The sequence below is a fragment of the Hypomesus transpacificus genome, unplaced genomic scaffold, assembly GCF_021917145.1.
Source record: "Hypomesus transpacificus isolate Combined female unplaced genomic scaffold, fHypTra1 scaffold_358, whole genome shotgun sequence".
Classification (NCBI taxonomy): domain Eukaryota; kingdom Metazoa; phylum Chordata; class Actinopteri; order Osmeriformes; family Osmeridae; genus Hypomesus; species Hypomesus transpacificus.
The window spans coordinates 60,590-80,664 of record NW_025813882.1 but is presented as its reverse complement, the minus strand read 5'-3'; the positions used below and the strand labels follow the sequence as shown (position 1 = coordinate 80,664).

Below are 20,075 nucleotides of genomic sequence, written 5' to 3'. Positions count from 1 at the left end.
AACACGTTTTCCTCTGGATCACAGGCGTTTCTCTGCCTCCAGAAGCCACACAGCTGTCAGGAAAATACTTTGCTACTCGTAGGTTGCAACTCAAGGGCTGTGTGTAGACAGATTCCTATTATTACCATGCATTTCTTGGTTTGGGGAACTTTTCCTTTCAAACCCTCAAGAGCAAGGTTCTCCCCAAGGCCCCCTGTAGCTTACAGTGTTAGAGTGCGTACCATGTAGGCTGAGGCTTTACCGCAGCTGCCTGGGTTTAAATCCGGCCCTGGGCCCTTTGATGCATGTCTACCCCTTTTCTATCCCCCCCCTCACTCCCTTACTCCCCTCCCTCCCCCTCTCCCGCTCCCTCACACTTCAAAACTGTACATTAAAACATGGAGACTACCCCCGAAAATATATCTTAAAACAACAAAACGAAAAAAACAAGCGGTGGTTCTCTACGTACCGTTCCACCCACAATCCTCCCCAGGGGGTACCACGACCGCTCGTCGAACCAGTTGAGGAACTCGTAGAAGCCGTTGGTGGTGAGGTGATGCGTGGATCTGTAGTTGAACCTGGCGGAGGAGAAGGGAGAGGCCGTTTAACAAATAAAAAAATACATTAAAAAAAATCATGTTACATCCGCCAATCGTAACAAGTACAGGTAAATTATTTGTCAAGTGGAACCGAATCAGTTTCCTAGCAGCTCTAAAACATATTTAAAAATATGAAAGGACTGTTCTGGAAACGACAGGTTTAACCTCTGTGTGCTTGTTGAGGGCCGCGGGGCAAAGTGGTACTCCAGATGATCGATACTATGCGTGTCATTGTCTAGATTTCAACGACCCGATAATGACAGACATCCATATAAAATACTGCCACTTACAACATACACCGTCTCTGTATAATGATACCACTATAACAGTTTGAATGACGGCTTCAAGGCTTTGTGTCACATTGTGTTTTTCTAGAAATACTTAAAAGCTGTCACTGCCTGCCTGCCAGCCTGCTCTCCTCACCACGTCTGATGAAGGGCGAGTGTGTGTGTGTAGGCCTGTGTGTGTGTAGGCGTGTGTGTGTGTGTGTGTAGGCATGTGTGTGTGTAGGCGTGTGTGTGTGTAGGCGTGTGTGTGTGTGTAGGCATGTGTGTGTGTGCCTGTTCTGTCACACCATCAACTCAAACACTCCCATCACCACGCATACAGACCAAAGCTCTTTAAGAAAACGCCTGGTGGCCAAAACTCATCCCAGACTAGTGAAAAGCTCCCAAATGAAAACTTTTCAAAACAGACGGGATGTGTTCCTTCTCACAGTCTCAGCACACAGTGAAGAGACATCTGCTATCTTGAAAACTGGCTTTTGAATTGGATAACAAATGTCTCTGAGGAAGAGAGCCTTTATTCGGAGGAATCCGCGGGCGTGTGTGTGCGTGCATGTGTGTGTGTGCACAGTAGAGAGCTGGAACTGTCACTGCTGCCATCTCACTGTCCAGAAGAGTCTGGACCTGTTCCTGTCACAGCTCATGTCTAATTCAGCAACTAACAAGTCTGATAGAGTGAGCTACCTAGCTCCCCCCCCGGCCCCCCCCCGCACCCCCCCCCCCCCCCCCATTGTTCATCCAGTCAGACCACAGCGGCGGAAATAACCAAAAACCACAGAAAGCACTCTGAATAAATGAAATTTATTTAAAGTTACATTTATTTGACAAATAAATAAATAAAATGTTCCCTGCTGCCTCGCTGCAGTTGAGAAAACCCATTTAGCAGCGATCTCACAGACAGCAGAGTGAAGTGTTTCCTTCCTGCTTCAGTCACAGTGATGGCGTGGATAAGGTGGGCCAATCAGATGCATCAGCAGCTCAATGCCAGGCTGCTGAAAGCTCCAGCCTGACATAGCGGTCCTAAGCAGCAAGCAGATGAGCTTCCTGCTGTCGTGGACCCCCATCCAACCAGAGATCCCTCCCCGAGTTCAGACACAGGAGGAGAGGGGATCGTACGCGTCGCTGGTCACTCCAGTCTATCATTGCTACATTTGTAAATCGGGATGTGTGGTGGACCTGGGCTCACTTGACCGCTGATGTCTGGTACTGCTAGAGATGCACCTTTCCTTTCCAGGAAGGACGACTGCTCCTCACCACATTTCCTAGAGCACTTGCGTTCCTGCCTCTGTCAGTCTCTCCCTCCCTCCTCATCCCACCTGTCTCTCCGTCCCTCCCTCTTCCCTTCTTGCCCCATCTCTCCCTCCCATCTCTCTTCCCTTCTCGCCCCATCTCTCCCTTTCTCATCCTCTCCCTCCCTCCTCGCCCCATCCCTCTCTCCCTTTCTCATCCTCTCCCTCCCTCCTCGCCCCATCCCTCTCTCCCTTTCTCATCCTCTCCCTCCCTCCTCGCCCCATCCCTCTCTCCCTTTCTCATCCTCTCCCTCCCTCCTCGCCCCATCCCTCCCTCCCTTTCTCATACTTTCCCTCCCTCCTCACCCGTCCTACGTTGGCTGATTTACTGCGCTGAGTATCTATTACCTGGCAGGGTCAAAAGGTCAGAGATTTACCCAGGATTACCCTGGCGGACGGACCAGTTAAACCCCCATCCCAGCTCAGGTGCCATGACAACCCCCATCCCAGCTCAGGTGCCATGACAACACAGCTAGAGCTATACCGCAGAAGCTCCTTCATCGCCGGGGAAAAACCATGTTTGACCACGGTCACACTGGCCCGGTGACGGTGAGAAAAGGTGAACTGGACAGCCACTCAAGGGTGACAAAGTTCTAAACAAACCCGTGAGCTTACCGGGTACAAAAAGGAAACGCTTTTCCTTTCTGTCGTTTCGTTCAGACCGTTACGTGCAGGCTAGTCACAATAGGCGCCGGCAGTTAACGGGACCGGGAGACGTTACCGGCAGCAGTTTGCATCACAGCTCCTTACTTAGGCGGGGGTCGATGTTTCAGACTCAACTAACAAAACAAAATCAACAGGGCAGCCACGGTCCGGTTATCGGAGCAAACAGCCCCTCCAGGGTCTCGGAGTGTCTGAACGTCTGCATGTTGTTCTACCTTGGGCTTGTTCCCTGCCTTGCTCGCTGCCCTAAACCCACATAAGCTGTTCCATCAAACTTCTGGAGGGTGGTGGAGGGGGGAACGAAAACATTCTCGGGCTGCGGAGATCGAACGTCTCATGATGAGGTCTCCAGGGATGACCCGGTAACCAGCTACTTTTATCCCTCGCTGGAAGCACCTTCAGGAGGGGATAACACACGACACTGCCGTTTACGGCTGATTCATTAATCTGACTGCCTCAATCTGCCATCGGCAGGGGTCTACAAACCCCTCTATTCCTGGAATAACAGGATTACAACAGCCTGGAAATGCCTAGCTAACAACCACTTACTGGATGTTCCGCTTGGATTAGCACCAGTTGGATTAGCCAACACAGTGAACTACCAGAAAGACCAATGGGAGGAGAATAGAGGGCGACGGATGCCAAAATATATTCCCCAACTGCATCCAAGTTTGGCTACTCTCCAACCACTTATGTGGCACTAAGAGAAACCCCCTCCTCCACCCTCTCCAACTAGCTGGCTAGCTAATGTTCCCCCCCTCCTCAACTGGCTAGCTAAGGTTTCCCCCTCCTCAGCTGGCTAGCTAAGGTTTCTCCATCTCTCTTAGAAGACCAAATGCTAATTTGGGGCCAAGAGGGCGATACGCAGGGTGACTCTGGAGGACTGAGTCTGCCAGGGCACCCAGTCTTGTACCATCATGCTCACTCAGTTGACTGACTACCCAACATCCAGCAGTGGCAAGAGGAAGAAGAGCTGATTGACCGGCTACATGTGACAGGATGATATTACCAAGATTTATGCTCAATGCCCCGGCAACTTGTAAATTGGTTTCTCTTCGTAGCAAGAAGGCAATCTCATACAGATGCTACAGGAAATTAGTTAATTATTCTGGATTTAAATGTTTGCTCATCAGTGGGGTGGTTAGATAGATTCTGTCGCTGCTGATGTAGTGGCGTTTGTGTGAGTCAGAACAGGATGGAGAAACTGGACCACCGAGCCAAAAGTCTGCGTGTGTTGATGATGAATAAATTGATCATGTTAATGATTCTGCCAAATCAACCATTTCAGGGATTAGGGAGCAGCCAATGAGGAGTTGCTTAATTTCAAAAAGTAAACAAAAGCTAAAAACTTAGAAGCCTCGCTGACATAGCGGAGCACTTACATGAATGCTTCATGATTTTAAAAAGCATCCGGGGGAATAGCAGTTAAATCACTCCATGCCAATGGAAGAAAAATCCCCACTGTCAAATTAGCCACAAGGCTCATTAATTTCATCGCATTAGAGGCCTAAACTTAAATGTCACCATTTTAAACTTTTCAAAACAAGCCAGCTGGCAGTGGTTGTTGGGAAACCATGACCAGATGGTTATCGCTTCGCTTCCCAGGTGAAGCATACAGCCATCGTGTCAATAAGCAAGTGTCTTAGCTACTGTCAATTCAAATCAAGGCACCAGAGACTACAAGCCGAATCAGGGCATCTGCCCAAGCGAAAACAAAGACAATGTCGTCTGATAAGAAAAACACTTTCTCAGAAGGCAAGACGAAATACGCACATTTCAAAATGTTGAACAAGCAATCGACAGTGGGAATTCAATGAGGCGTGATACTGCATTGCTGTCCGGGGCTTGGGCCTAGCCAGGGGGAAAGAGCAGGCAATAAAACAGGCCAGTTTATTTGCTCAACACAGCTCCACATTTTGACGAGAGCGAAGAAAAACAAGAACACATAAAGCAGAAGACGGGCTGAGAACACCAATCTTAAAATAGGCCCTTCGTTATTAAGACACGGACTACATCGCTCCCGCGCCTCCAAGTCGAGTCACCAACACAGACGAAGTCCAAAACAACGTCCACTTCACAGAAGCTCATGTTAGGGATGGGCCCAATTATCCAGCGCTCCTTTCGGCCACAATCTGAGCATGACTCGGACTCACAACGTGGACGGGCCCCCCTCTTTCTGGAGCCCAGTCAGGTCTGATGCAGACATCTGACGTGGCCGTTCGCCATCTGTTGCGATTTGCGCAAGTCATCCTGTTGTTTGCTGCGTCTCTGACGGTTTCGCTCGCAGGGCCAGAACAGAGTCAGTCGCCGGCCTCTGACCAATGCAGCATCAGAGCTGCAATGTGGCCCAGCAAGGGGGGGGGGGCACCATGCCCAGACTATCGAGAGATCCATCCGCATTGGATACGCTAGGTCGGACGGCGTTAAAAGACTGCAGTGTTGTTTTACAAGTTTCGACGGTGCATGACCAAACTTTAAACAAATGTGTACACAGCTTCTGACAGACAGAAAGAGCGAGTGTTTAACCTCTCGTTACACAAGCTTCGGTGGCTGTGCACAGCGAATGCACAGGCATCGGCGTGGAACTCTATTAAAAACTTTATAAAAGGGCATTCGGTGCACAAGTCCATTTCACACTCCATGGACTGCAGTTTCCCCGAGACAGAATAAAACGATAAAAAAAGCCGTGACTCTGAACGACACAGAAGCTCAACGTTGTTAGCTCACTTCAGGGAGACGGAGGGAAAACAGGGATGGACTCACAAGGTCGACCAATCAGGACTCTCGTCCAACTCTCCACCGAACCCCAACAGTACTGCTTCCCACAGGCAGCTGTCAGCAGCTCATCAGCAGAGTCTCACAGGAACATGGAGAACCCTCCACATCTCCTTGAAACAGCAACTCGCGTAACAACCAGTTCTGTACAGCCCAACCTGACCCGCAGCCAGGACAATGCCACGGTGCTACAGGCGGGAGACAGGCAGAGGGCTGTGAGAGAGAGGATCGGGCCAGACCCTTTCCAGCTGGTCTTGCAAACCCAGAGGAGATTTGGGAGGCTATTCCAAAGCCTCTTGATCTCAACACCTCCCCAGAGAGCCACCTTGGTAGGCCTTCACTTCAACAGACAAGTCAGCCTAGGTAGCTTCTACATTCCACAGAATTGGCAAATAAGACAGCCAGGCTTGTGGTAAATAAATAATGAAGACTTTTCACTTTCGCTGAGGTATTTTTATTACAGCAGCAACAGTATCAGGGCTAAAGCAGCCAGGGGCTGGCTACGTGATAAAAGCTTCTTTAGGGCTCGCCATTTTGGTTATTAAAATGGGTGACCTATGGGGGTGCTTTCAACAGACTGCCTCCAATTAAAATTGTATGTTCTACAAACAACTCATTGTCAGATTGAATAATGCAGTTTAATAATGCAAACTTTCAGGATTCAAATCCCTGAGAAGCATAGGAAACTGACAGAAGTTTACCACAGGGTCAATAAGCAGCTCGCAATTGTTTATTTCCATTGTTTGGATCTCTAAAGTAGCTCCCTCGCTCTGCTTCCAACCCCTCACTGGAGCAAACCGCAGCAAGGCACAGAGAAAAAGGCATAAAGGGACTATCTATAAGCCTTCTTGGCAAATTTCAGCATTCGTCCTCAAGGAGCAACACTGGAATGAGGTGAGAGATGGATCGGAAATTACAGCCGGAAATTAGATGAATCTGATGAAGATGAAAGAAACACCTTAAAGAAGAAAGGGGCTTGGGGAGAGGGGTTTTTGTTGTTGATTAATTCAGCTTCTCATTCGCAACCTTGAAAGTCTGTTTGAAAACGGACGAGAAAATGTTTTTCATACCTACTTATTGGTCTCCAAAAGCCTTAATCCACAGATACCAATTATCTCTGTCTGATCAGACTTGTTGAATTTTACAGAAGACCTTCAAAACCAGACCCTTTACAAACAGGGTATTGTAATGAGAGGGAGTGAGTTCGTCACAATCCCAACAAATACCAATAACTAAAAATAGCAACGCTAATCCCAGTAGCCTGTCAAACGTGAAATGTCAACTCTGATATTAAATCCTCCCAGATGATTCCAGAGCATCTTGAGCAGGACTTTTATCGAAACGACCAGACTGGTTTCCAGGGGGCTGGTGTCCAGGGGGCTGGTGAGTCAGGGGGCTGGTGAGTCAGATGGCTGAGTGGTTAGGGAATCGGGCTATTAATCTGAAGGTTGCTGGTTTGATTCCTTGCCTTGCAAAATGACGTTGTGTCCTTGGGAAAGGCACTTCACCAGACTTGCCTCGGGGGAATGTCCCTTGTACTTCCTGTAAGTCGCTCAGAATAAGAGCGTCTGCTAAATGACAATGTAAATGTGGTGACTGTGGGGGGCTGGTGGAGTGTAGACCCCCTTGTCCCCTGAGAGCCAAAGACTGAGCAGACGTGATATTTGAACAAAGGAGTAAACAAATCAGAGAGGGAAAGAGAGAGAGCGAGTGAGAGAGCGCGAGAGAGGACATCCTCCCTGTTCCCTGCGCACCTTAGCCATCATCCCGGGAGACGGCTAACAAATCAAACAAGAATCCCAAACCTACAGTTCAACACTGCTGGACAACCAGCAAGCGAACACAACCAACCCTTTAAAGCACCGTTTGACAGGACTGAGACCCCCCCCACCACCACCACCATTATCCACATAACATCAAGGCCATCCCAGATGAGGCCTCACTGTACCTGGCTCGGCCGTAACAAGGGGGTTCTGCCACCGAAGGCGAACAGAGTGGATACAGGCCTCCAGGGACCACAGCTTCAGGGGTGGACCGGGAAACGGTGTTTAAGGGGGTTTATTATGGGATAGATTTGTGTGGGGGGGGGGGGGGCGCGTGCATCCCGGCGGCGTCTCGTTTGGTCGGAGATTCAACACCTAGCCTTGGATTCTGGGGTTAACAATTCTTGACTAATGGCGCCTCAGCTGAAAAAAATCTTAACTCGGAACGACGGCACCAAACATCCTGTCGGCCGCAATACCGCTTTTGAAAAACGAATTGCTGAGGCCATAATGCCCAAATTGAGCTCAAATGGAGAGAAGTAGAAGCCAGGTGTCTGGTGAAAGCTTACAGAGAATATCAATGACTTAAGCCTGAAGTGAGACTACACAGGCCACAACGAGGTTCATACTGTCTTCAACCGGACTGGGTGAGGTAGTGAGGTGTTGCCGTGCTTATGAATAGCAGGTACAGGGCAGGACAGTAGCAGTGTAACCGTGTGTGGAAACTCGAAGGTGTCACTGTTAGTGTCAATACAACTATCTATAGGAAGATGTATTTAAAATAACTATCTATAGGAGGATGTATTTATTTTTTTTACATTTTATTAGTGGCTGTGGCCTTATACCAAAAGGCCCCATTTGCCTACTACTGTGGGGATAAAGCATGGACATATATTACATGTTTTGTAATTGGACGGTACGCATTCGACACACAAACCCCCCCCAAACAACAATTAATATTCACATAAAACAAGCTCGCATCAAGGTGAGGAATTCAGAAAAAAAAAAAAAGACCTAACAGTTCCCAGAAGGCCGTGCGCTGCCGCGGTTCAAACTGCCGTGCGTGAGTCAAATCGGGAGGATAAAAGCCGTGCTGATCCAACATGGAGCCCAGGAGCCCCGAGGCTTCTCTGCCAGAGCCCTGCGTGACCGTGGGCCGTGATTAGGGCCAGCAGCACGCAGCTGGGGCCACCAGGCTGCAGCGGATACATAGATACTCTGTAATTACCTTCCGACAAGAAGCCCCATCTAGAATTGAAGCGCTAATGAACGTGGTATCACACAGACAGTTGCTCCGTATTAACAACCGTCTTAAGTTGCACGTCAATACCTTAATCGAGGGCAGCCAGGAGATGAATGAGGAGCCGCTTCTTGTTCTGGACCAAAACATAGTGCTGCTGAGTCTCCAGAGAGGAAAGAACCACCTTGAGGAGAGACCCTCCTACCATCCAGCTGGCCTCCGTGGCTCTGGCCTCCGTGGCTCTGGCCTCCGTGGCTCTGGCCTCCGTGGCTCTGGCCTCCGTGGCTCTGGCCTCCGTGGCTCTGGCCTCCGTGGCTCTGGCCTCCGTGGCTCTGGCCTCCGTGGCTCTGGCCTCCGTGGCTCTGGCCTCCGTGGCTCTGGCCTCCGTGGCTCTGGCCTCCGTGGCTCTGGCCTCCGTGGCTCTGGCCTCCGTGGCTCTGGCCTCCGTGGCTCTGGCCTCCGTGGCTCCATAGAGCAGAGCACAGGACCCTTAACGATCTCCAGGGAGACATTGCGCTCTTACAGTAACACTGAGGCAGCAACAAAATACAAAACATGCAAAGTCCTACAATGTACTATATAAATCCACAATACGGAAGTACACAGGACTGCAAAGAAGCGTTCCCCTGAACCCAATTACAAGACAGGAAGCCCTCCTGGCCTGTCGGGGCAGCCCTGCTGCAGTGGAGCGGGCTGGGGGGGGGGGGGGGGGGGGGGGGGGGGGGGGGAGAGGGAGGACCACTGGGGTGTGAAGGCTGTACCTATCTGGAGTCTGATGGAGCCTAGGAGCTGAAAAGGCCCTGAGCTTTGAAAGCACTGCAGATCTGAAAGCTACCAATCTCTACGCAGCACACGCACACACACTCCAACCGTCTGTCTCTAACACAACTCAGGAACACACACAGAAACAAACACACACTCCAACTGTGTGCCTCTGCCTAGCAAAGACACACACATGCAATCTCCTACTCTGCAGCACCAGGAGGCTAAACCTCCTGCAATGAGGGTGAGTCGACGTGCTCTCCCTCCCTCCGTCCGTCCCTCCCGAGAGATGCAAAAGAAACGGATACAAGATACTAAAGATCACCACCCATAAAATATATATTATTTTTTCTCCTTATGGTGAAAGCATAAAATTGAGTCTTAATACCACAGCTGTGCACAATGGTCTAGACTAATTCGATAGTTAATACTCCCACCCCAACACACCCCAGAAAAAATCCCTAATTGCTTCACTCGATCTAGGTGTACAATACAACAGTTCCAGTAGACTGCTGCCTGGCATACTGGCTAACTCCACAGCACTAATTATTCCCCCCTCCCCTCCCCCTCTCTCCTCTAATAACCAGAGTAAAAAGTGGAGGTGCCCAACATGCCCACACACACTAGCCCAGCCTGGGAGCGTCCGTATCGGGGAGGCATGAGGCCTGATGCGGAGCCCCAGTCCAACAGTTCCCAGGGTCACACGAGTTACAGCAGAGCAGCAGTAATTAGACACTGTCTGCTCTCCAGCCATGCGTCGCTTCATCATGAGCTCTTAGCACACGGTCGCCACCATACATTCTACAGCTGAGAGGGTGCAGATGGAGAGAGGAAGACGTGGAAAGAAGGGATGGACAGAGAGGGATGGAGAGAGATGTAGAGAGAGAGGGAGGGATAGATGGAGAGAGAGGGATGGAGAGAGAGACAGAGGTAGAGGAAAGGAGGGAGATAGATGGCGAGAGATGGAGGAATGAATCATCTTCCCAGAGGGAGAGGTAGCAGACATAAATCCCATGCTTCGCTTGGTCTAGTCTGGCCACTCCAACCAGGAGTGGAGACTGGGAGAAGAGAAAGAGTTGTGGTGATCACCGCTTCCTCTGTTCAGCCTCATTATGTTACAGTCCTCCTCTTCCTTCACCTCTCTCCCCCTCCCTCTGTCCTCAATCACCCTCCTTCCTTCCTTCCTTTCCTCTCTCTATTCCTTCCCTCCCATCCTTCCCCCTTCCTGCAACCCTCTTTCTACTTTTCTCCCCCGTCCCCTCACTTCCATCTCTCCCTCCCCTCTGCTGTTCCTGGCTGTAAGGAGGCCAAGGAGGCTCCAGGTACCAGGGCTATGAAGTCTAGAGGGATCCAGGAGGATCCAGTAATGTAACTAATCTGAGCCTACTCTTCTCAGGAAACCAATGGGGAGCCGGAATGAACTTCAAATGTTGGAACCATTTTTAGCTTAACTATTTGGATTCAACTTTGAGAGGACAGGGGGGAGATTCGGGGCTTAGAATATCTCTACCGAGGTTGGGGAAACCAGACACTTTAAGCTACACGTAACAATGTCGTTGAGATTTAGCCGAGAATGGGCTAGGAATAACACAGCCTATTAAAAGTACGGGTAAAATTAAATCACGCTAACGCTGAATTAATCAAGTGTGGGCGATGAATTAATTATGAGGCATGACACCCAAATTCAATACTTCTACCACACAAGAGGCGATTACGTGTTTGTGCCATGTTCATCTCAGACATTTTCCAGTGGTACCTGATATATTTTTTACGAAAATGATGGCAGTGTGTTGCGGTACAAGTTTCCCTTTTGAATTAAACATACCATGTCAGAGACCTTCTGATAAGCAGACTAGGGAAAACATCTTCAACAATCACAATAACAGCCGCAGCGTCATTGAGAACTAACTGACCTTGAAATTTGTTAGAGATAGTTGGGGTAAATATTCAGTTCTTAAAACAATAAGCTCTGACAGACTGAGGTAATATAACTGTTAGACTGAACCCAACGCACTATGAATACTGAGCACTTAACTACTACATACACTTAATCTAGCAGAGCTCCCCGATAGAATTTGAATTCATTACAAACAACCCTCTTTAAAGTTCCTAGCACGGATTTATCTGTACAAATGACTGAATGTAAACAATTTTACCTCAATTAAAAGCCGTTTAAGGGCCATTAGGAACAAAAAGCCCACATATGGCATAACTCTGTATTCAAATATTAGCCCGGGAGTTTAATCATTCGAGGCGCACTCGCCATGCTAATTCCCGCATTTGATTTCACCTCTTCATTAGCAGTTTAAACCCTCCGGTTTCCATCTTTGGGGGAGAGGGGGGGGAATAACTTTTCTTTTTAATGTTCAGAAAGACTGCTTCAAAGACCTCTGTGTTAACGGCAGCCATTTGCAGGGCCCTCTCGCTGTACAAGCTGAAGGAGAGGGATAGGGGCTGGATACCGGCTTGCCTCAGTCATGGCACGGCTTCTGCCCCGACTCCGTGGCGGGTAGGGGCGCTTGTTTGATGTAGCGGCGCTTAATGAAGCACACAGTTTAATGAGTAACCATGCAGGATAGCAAGGGAACCACAGGGGACGGAAGACTTTGTAAAACAGAAAAAACTGCCGGTCTTAATAGTGGATGTGTCTCTGCATGCGTAATTACAGCTGGCGGAACACGGTTGGTGGAGCGGAATTGCTGCTCTAGTTTTCCGAGAGAGTAAAGACAATGATCGACCTTCTATTTTTTTTTGCATCCCTTATGTAAACATAACTTCAAACAACCCCCAACCCCCTCTTCCGACATACCCGCATTACCATGACTACACAGATGAAACACTTGCAACAGGACTCAGATGAAGCCGTCACGTTCCGCTAATAGGTGCGTTCAACATGGACTGACTTCATGCAGCGCCGCAGCCAGCTGACTTGAAACAGTGAATTCTGGTTAGACTCTTCGCCGAGGTTAGGTCACTGACGTAGCCATCAAAGTACCGTGAGATCGCTTCGAGAACTCCCGGTCGTGTAGCCGCATTTTCTCAAGAGTAACTGCACGGGTTCTAATGACGACTATTATATATATATATATATATATATAACTATTTCATGATTGGCCAGACTCACACACAACAACTTTGAGGCGTGTTTTGTAATTATTCTGACACCTTCAGTTTCGCCAATGCTCAAATCCGGACCAAACTGTTTAATTGAATACAAAATGTGTTGAAGAAAGGGTTTTAGTCCGCCTCTTCACTAATGCAAAGACTACATTTAGTTATAAATAAAGTAAAGTAAGCAAACAGCGCTTAATCGGCCGTGACTGACTTCAACGCAGCAAACCACTAGAAGCTGAAATGTCCGACTTCACAGAGCCGTTTTTAACTCCTCACCGACTGCAAGCGGCTACTCTCACCTGTCGTTTCATGCAGCCGCAGTCCATGTCGAAAGCACCTAATCGACATGGACCGCGGTTGCATGAAACGACCGGCTCTTGAGAGGATGCGCTCGGCAACACAGCCGGCAGTTCTCGAATCAATCTCACGGTTTTTTGATAGCTACGTCACAGTGACCAAGCCTTGGCGCCTTCCCAAGTCGGACAAAAAGTCTAACCAGAATTCACTGTTCCAAGTCAGCGCCTGCAGCCGGCTGCAGCACTGCATTAAATCAGTCCATGTCGAACGCACCTATTATCTGTATCATGTCATCATCAACACAAGACCGTGTGTCGTCACCGGCACCAGACCAGAGGGCAAAACGGTTCAATCGGGACTACCCAGCTTGATTGACACCCCAGATGACCAATAAGAAGAGGGAATTCCAAACTGGCTATTCACGTCTCACAACTATTCGGTACGCAGAACTAAAACCCGAACATGTCAAATCAACGACACCCGTAGGAAAGAATCCCAGCCCAGAGCTTAATGTGTACTCATCAATTCTGCATAACATCCCAACTGTCACAGTGGTTTCAGACTGTGTAAACCCAGCCAGTGGCCACTTAACAGCGAACCATACAAAGCTGTCCTTACTTGGCCCTGCTACTGCGATGGGTTAGCACCAAGCGGAGCTAGCGAGTGGAGCTAGCGAGCGGCGCTAGCGAGCGGAGCAGCCCTCCCAGATAAGAGATCAGTTAAGGAGAGATATCATCGTAGAGGGGAACAGCGCTGCGAGCGATGAGACTACATGAAAGGCTACAAGAATTTCATCCTGGAAGACTGACAATCTGTCCGCTTCATCCATCTGTCTCCCTCCCTCCCACTCTCAATCTTTTCCACTTTCTTGCCCTCATTTCTACACCCCTCTCTCCCCCATCCTCCCACTGTCTCTTTCCCTCAATATCTCTTTCCATTTCTGACTATTTCTACCCCCTTACCCCACCTCTCACTCTCTTTTTCCCCTTTCTTACTCTCTTTTCTACCTCCCCCCTCCTCTCTCCCCAGCATGAAACAGATGTGGGATGGTAAACGAGTACACAGTCTTCTCGTCCTCTCTGGGTGAAATGATGTCAATCCCAGGCAGAGAAGGTGGGACTGAGGCGAGGATCTGTGGAGTTCAGTACACACCCCACACTCCCGCATCAAGACATCTGATTGGCTGGCTGAATGATTAACTGGTTACAGTGTTTCCCACAGATTAGAAATCTAGTTGTGGCAGGGAGGGGGGTGGGGGTCGTCAGGCCGGGGGGGGGGGGGGGAGTCGTAATAATTCCTTCGTTAATAATTTGTTACACAGTTAATTTGTTAATAATTGGTTACATTAAATATTAATCCTAGATGATTCACACCTTCACAAAATTAACAACAACTAATATATCATTTCTGCATTATGCATGTAGCCACGCTAGTGCTAAACAACTATTTAACTGGTCGGCTCCAGGACGCCGGGTAAGTAGCTAGCTCCTGAGACTTCTCCCCAAAAGAACGAAGGGGAACCTTCGAGTAAGGTACCGAAAAGTAGCCTCAACTTTCCTCGACTTTTAGCTACGGCACTAATGCTGAAAGCTCGCTGATATAGCTTTCAGTCTTACTAGAACGGCGAATGTATGCATTGTTGCTAACGTGTGCTGACGTTGTGACTGTGCATATGTGAGAAAGACGCAGGAGTGACAGAGAGACGGAGGGAGGGGAAAGGAAATGCAGCTGAACGAATACGCTGCGTGTTTTAACCTAAATAGCGATAAAGAAATGTTTCACGAAACGCAATGTGTGGCGGCCGGTGTTGATTCTGTGGCGCACCGCCACAAATTAGTCTATGTGTGGGAAACACTGGGTTAGGTTGTTGGCTCGCCAGATGGCTAGCTGGTTGTCTAGTCAGCTAGCTAGGTGATTGGCTAGTTATCTGGGTGATTGGCTGGGTGGTTGTCTAGTTGCTGGCTGATTGGCTGGGTGGTTGTCTTGTCAGCTAGCTGGATGATTGTCTAGCTACTGGGTGATTGGCTGGCAGCTTCATCATGACATTCTGCCAGCTCTCTACGCTGCGGCAATGCTGAGAGAGAGAGGGAGCGAGCAAGGGATAGAGAGACAGAGAAAGCGAGAGAGAGACAGAGAAAGCGAGAGAGAGACAGGGAAGGGAGAGAGAGACAGGGAAGGGAGAGAGGGACAGGGAAGGGAGAAAGAGAGGGAGACAGGGAGAGGGAGACAGGGAGAGGGAAACAGGGAGAGGGAGACAGGGAGAGAGGGAGACAGGGAGAGGGAGACAGGGAGAGAGGGAGATGGTGGAATTGGAGAACAGAGATCCACGAGGGAATGGAAACTTACGTATCTGCATTGAACAAAAACATTAAAAAACCAAAGGGGTGAATTTCTTTTCTGATTTCCCTGGCCGGTGGACAGCAAATGTCAACACTGATATAGCCGGCCATCTCCATGAGCCCTCTTCATATAAAACTTCAAGGGACCTCAAACACACTGAAATCATCAAGGGTTTGCTTTCCACGGGTCACAGGCTCTCTCTCCTGCATGAATCAGGGCGGGAATTCAACTATATAATCCTGAAATAATGCTCTTCCTTAGCAGGGGCTACATCCACTTTCTCACCGGGTTGAGATTTCCCTCAGGGGGTCGAGCAACGAGACATTGAACAGAAACGCCATTCCCACCAAGGGCTGGTTATTAACCGGACTGTTTAAAACCTCCTTATTCTGGATCCCTGTGGATAACATCCTTTCAAACTTTCACCAGAAGAAACCGAGAGCAAGTGAGGGGATTAAACCCTGGAGAGGGAAGGCTGATTAAAACCGGAGAGGTAAGGATCCGTTTCTCTCTCACAGTCCCCAGTGAGGCCAGGAGGAGAGGCAAAGAAACAATCCTAATCTGTCTGTTGAACTGGGATTATGTGGTGGGGGTCTACGTAGCTCAACAAAGGGAGAATAGCCGGTAGTGGTACCAAGCACCCATGGAGACAGCCGTCCCTGTCTCAGTCTGGTGATCCACTGTGTGTGTGTGTGTGCTGGGAGGGTGTACTGTCCAGTGTGTGTGTGTGTGTCCCAGCTCAGCCTCCTCTGTGGTGTATCGCTACAGACTGCGCCCTGCGTTCCAATCCGATTCCTACGTACAAGAGCATTTTACTCCGTGAACATGAAAATGGCCGTCCAACTTCTGAGTGCATACGGCCAATGAGAGCACAGATGTTACACGACTCCAGTACAGTAGCCTATCGGTACGCGGCACCGCAATTTGGAACACGCCCACCCTGTGGAGACAGATCTGTGGAAAAATGCTGAAATAGCGCAAGCCTGGTTTCAGAAGGGAAAGAGGATGGAAAATGTCTAACGAGGTGGGAAATGACTCAGGAAAAACTAGGCTAGGACCCAAAGTGAGTTAAAAGGACAAAGAAAATAGCCCATCCTGCACAGTGACCAAATTCTAATCAGAGAGGGGAACAGATGCCCGCCACTTATTAGCTCAGTAAAATGCCTCGTCCACACAAAACATTCTCTCACAAATGAGAGATATCAGGATGTTGCATTCCTGGGTTTCTCTGCAACTCTGTTCAAAGGTCCGCAACTCAACATCCGACACAACTGAGACAGGAGGAGAAAGAGAGGGGGGGAGAGAAAGGAGGAAGAAAGAACAGGAACCAGGGAAGGTAGAAGAGGAGAAAGAGAGGGGGGGAGAGAAAGGAGGAAGAAAGAACAGGAACCAGGGAAGGTAGAAGAGGAGAAAGAGAGGGGGGGAGAGAAAGGAGGAAGAAAGAACAGGAACCAGGGAAGGTAGAAGAGGAGAAAGAGAGGGGGGGAGAGAAAGGAGGAAGAAAGAACAGGAACCAGGGAAGGTAGAAGAGGAGAAAGAGAGGGGGGGAGAGAAAGGAGGAAGAAAGAACAGGAACCAGGGAAGGTAGAAGAGGAGAAAGAGAGGGGGGGAGAGAAAGGAGGAAGAAAGAACAGGAACCAGGGAAGGTAGAAGAGGAGAAAGAGAGGGGGGGAGAGAAAGGAGGAAGAAAGAACAGGAACCAGGGAAGGTAGAAGAGGAGAAAGAATGTAGGTAATGAGAGCAAGGGGTCCCTAAATCTACATATCCCCGTGAAGGTACAGAGAAAGAAAGAAAGAAAGAAAGAAAGAAAGAAAGAAAGAAAGAAAGAGAGAGAGAGAGAGAGAGAGAGACAGGTGTAGGCGGGGGGGGAGAGGAAGGGAGGGAGAGAGACAGAGAACTGGAGAACAATGACCATGCTGCAAGAGCACATTGAAGGTCAAGATAAGCAGTCATGGTCAATGGCACCCTAATGACTGTAGTCATTACCAACCTGCCCCCTCCAGATCAGCAGGGAGGAGTCCCAATCTTCAGTCATTTATCCAAGCAGGAAACAGGAATATAGTGTCTAATGACCTATTTCTTCTACAATACAGACTCTCCTAATGGGATGTGGGGGTGGAGTGGCGTGTTGGGCTCTGGGGGGGGGGGGGGTGGGGGGTGGGCCTGAAATGTCTGCAACATCTACCTTGATCCCACTAACCCACCAGTCACAAGAGAACCAGGTCTGGAAGCTGCAGCTTCTGCTGGAGGATGCTATAGGGACCCGGGCTGGTGAACTTCTAAGCTAGAGGAGTCGAGTTCCTCGATGCAAGTCTTGGTTTGATGTTTCTTCTGCCTGCGCGATGCTCTGTTGCACCAGTAGCCTGCACGTGCCTCGAGCACGGGTCACAACGAGGCCTGGACGGGCCTTCTACCAGCTGATGAAATGAAACGGAATGTGAACTCTCGTTCTCCCTCGACAAGGACATAATTCAAAAGCTTCCAAGAACCAAGGCTTCTCCGCCTTTGAATCCCCCAGCCTTGTAGCGGCACCTGTGGGAGGAAGAGGAGGAGGAAGTGGAGGGTGGGGAACAAACAAAACAGAGAACACAAGAACAATCCAGAGAACGGGGCCAAGGAAATATGTTGGCAAACAAAAAGGCGTGATTCGCTTGATACAAGAAAGGGTGATGGAGGAATCAATCGTCCTCTGGTGTAAGGGTCAAACAGGTTCCTCATTCCGGGAGACATTGTTTTTCCGAGTGTCGTCTTAACGGCTTGCTCAGATGAAAAGGCCATCGTTGCGATGCCTTTTACCCCACGCCCAGCAGCACAACAGCGCAGGCCTCTCAAGTAACAAAGCTCAACTAAAGGAGAGCCAAGTCTCCCAGATGGCGCCTGGACAAGCCCTGACCGAAAGGACAGTTGAGAAATTGGCTCTCTGGAGAACCGCGGCGGGCAGGTTTTATAATCGACTCGGCTGAAAGAGAGCACACTCCGAGCAGTTGAGGCCCACCGAGGAACAGTCTGTCGGGATATTTGAAGCCTGAGGCAGGCTTGGTCTCCAGGGTGGCCAGCCAGCCAGTCAGTCAGTCAGTTGGCCAGCCAGCCAATTAGTTAGTCAACCAGTCAGTCAGTTGTGTGGCTCAGAGGGGTACGGGTAGCATTAGCTATGGCCAAGCTAACGTTATGGTTTTGAGCAAGGTGTGTTTGTGAGAGAGAGAGAGAAAGAGACAGAGACAGAAACAGATATACAGACACTGAGGAGAAAAATAAACAGAACATTCCAACATATATTTCTACCTCTGTCGCTGCAGGCAAACAGATGCCAACTCATTTTCTGTTCTTCACAGCGTCTACACTTACACAGCTTGTAATATGCAATCTCATTTCCAGCTGTTGATGATTGAATAAGAAGAAGAAAATAGTTTGAGGACAACAACAACAACAAAAAAATGCAGAGAAGAAAGCAGATTGTTGATAGTGGCGAATAATCTAAAAAAGGTAATTGTTCTGCGGTTATCTGGTGTGCTACAGCAGGAAGAGGACGGTTGGTAGTAAAGCTGGCACGGTTCCGTATCGCCTGCAGTGTTCTGTAAGATCTACGCCAACTGTCTTGTTAAACAAACAGATCGCAGTCTTTCACTTGGTTCACACATACCAAACCAGGGTTTCTACCGTGTATTTCTATAGTGTATTTAACAGATGTCAGATGACTTTATTCTTATCCTAACTCGGTAATTGACTTATCAATGTTCAAGTGGAGGACAAGCAAACAGTAGCTTCACATGTCAACGCATGTTGCTACTTTCCAAAAAGTAGCAACATGGGTTTTCAAAAACAGACCCGTGGCTCTGACCATCGAAACACTGTTAGAACTACGAGCTTTTCATCCTTGATCTTCCTCCTACTTGCACCATTTGGGTGTTGCTGTGGATCAATGCATCTGCTAAATGATTGAAATGTTAGATCTGGCCCGCTTGTTCAAACCGGTGTACCGGGAGAGAACACTGATGAGGAATCTGATGGATGTTCAAGGTCAGGGAGACCAACCGACTTCTGACACACACAAAGCTAGCCCTCACGAACATCTTGTCCTCAAACACAACCCCTCAGACACACACACACACACAGGGTTCAGACAGTGTCATGGTGCTGAGACTGTAGGGGGATCAGCAGACTGGGGGGGGATTATGAAACTTGGGACATTGATTAGCATTTGTAAGGCAAATGACTTCCTGGCTCAGCTAGCTCCACGCCTCAAGGACAAATTAAATTGAAGAGCTGGCTGGACAAAAATAAGAAAAAAAAAAGATTTATTTATTAATTTCGGGGAAATGTATTTGGTCTGGACGCCAGACGGGAGAATGGGGATGAAGTGGAGAGGTTTGTCGGATTACATCTGGACTCGGGGAATTCCCAGCACTGGCAGAGGAAACCCAAGGTGTTTCGCAGAAGGTTGTTGGCATTCAGCAGGAAAACACTGAGAGGCAGTTCTCGACAGGAGAAGCCTAAGGTGAGCCTTCTGGGGTACGGTTCAGTCTTCAGCAAATTAGTGTAGTAAGCCGTTTTCTCTCACGGAGCCTCGCTCGTCGAACCTGAGGGACGGCTAAAGGGCCTACTCTTAGACCGGAACAACCTGCTGAGATAATGGTCTGAGCAAGGCCCTGACGCCTGGAGCCAACAGACAAGCTAACACATGTTATACTGTTCAGTCATAACCCCCTTAGCTAGCATCCAATCCAACCCATGCCAATCTGCTTTGACCACCCCAAAGCGTTTTGCCTACAGCACTTTCAGGGGCACTGGCCGATAGCCTAGCCCAGGTAAATAGCAGGCTAGCCCCGTCCAATAGCCCAGCCCAGGTAAATAGCAGGCTAGCCCTGCCCAATAGCCTAGCTCAGTCCAGCCCATAAGCCCAGCATCACATAGCCAGAAACCACACCCTAGCATCTGAAAAAACTGGCAACTGACATGGTTCAAGCTATTTT

General features: G+C 49.1%; 1 protein-coding gene across 1 annotated transcript in view; it reads right to left on the bottom strand.

Annotated features, from left to right (window-relative positions):
* Positions 1–395: 395 nt before the first annotated feature.
* Positions 396–20,075, bottom strand: part of LOC124464524 (dolichyl-diphosphooligosaccharide--protein glycosyltransferase subunit STT3B-like) — a 30,501-nt gene continuing 10,821 nt past the window's right edge. The window contains exon 2 of the mRNA XM_047016410.1: positions 396–557. Within this exon, the coding sequence (XP_046872366.1) occupies positions 404–557 (154 nt within the window). The 3' untranslated portion in view covers positions 396–403. The remainder of the gene's footprint in view (positions 558–20,075) is intronic.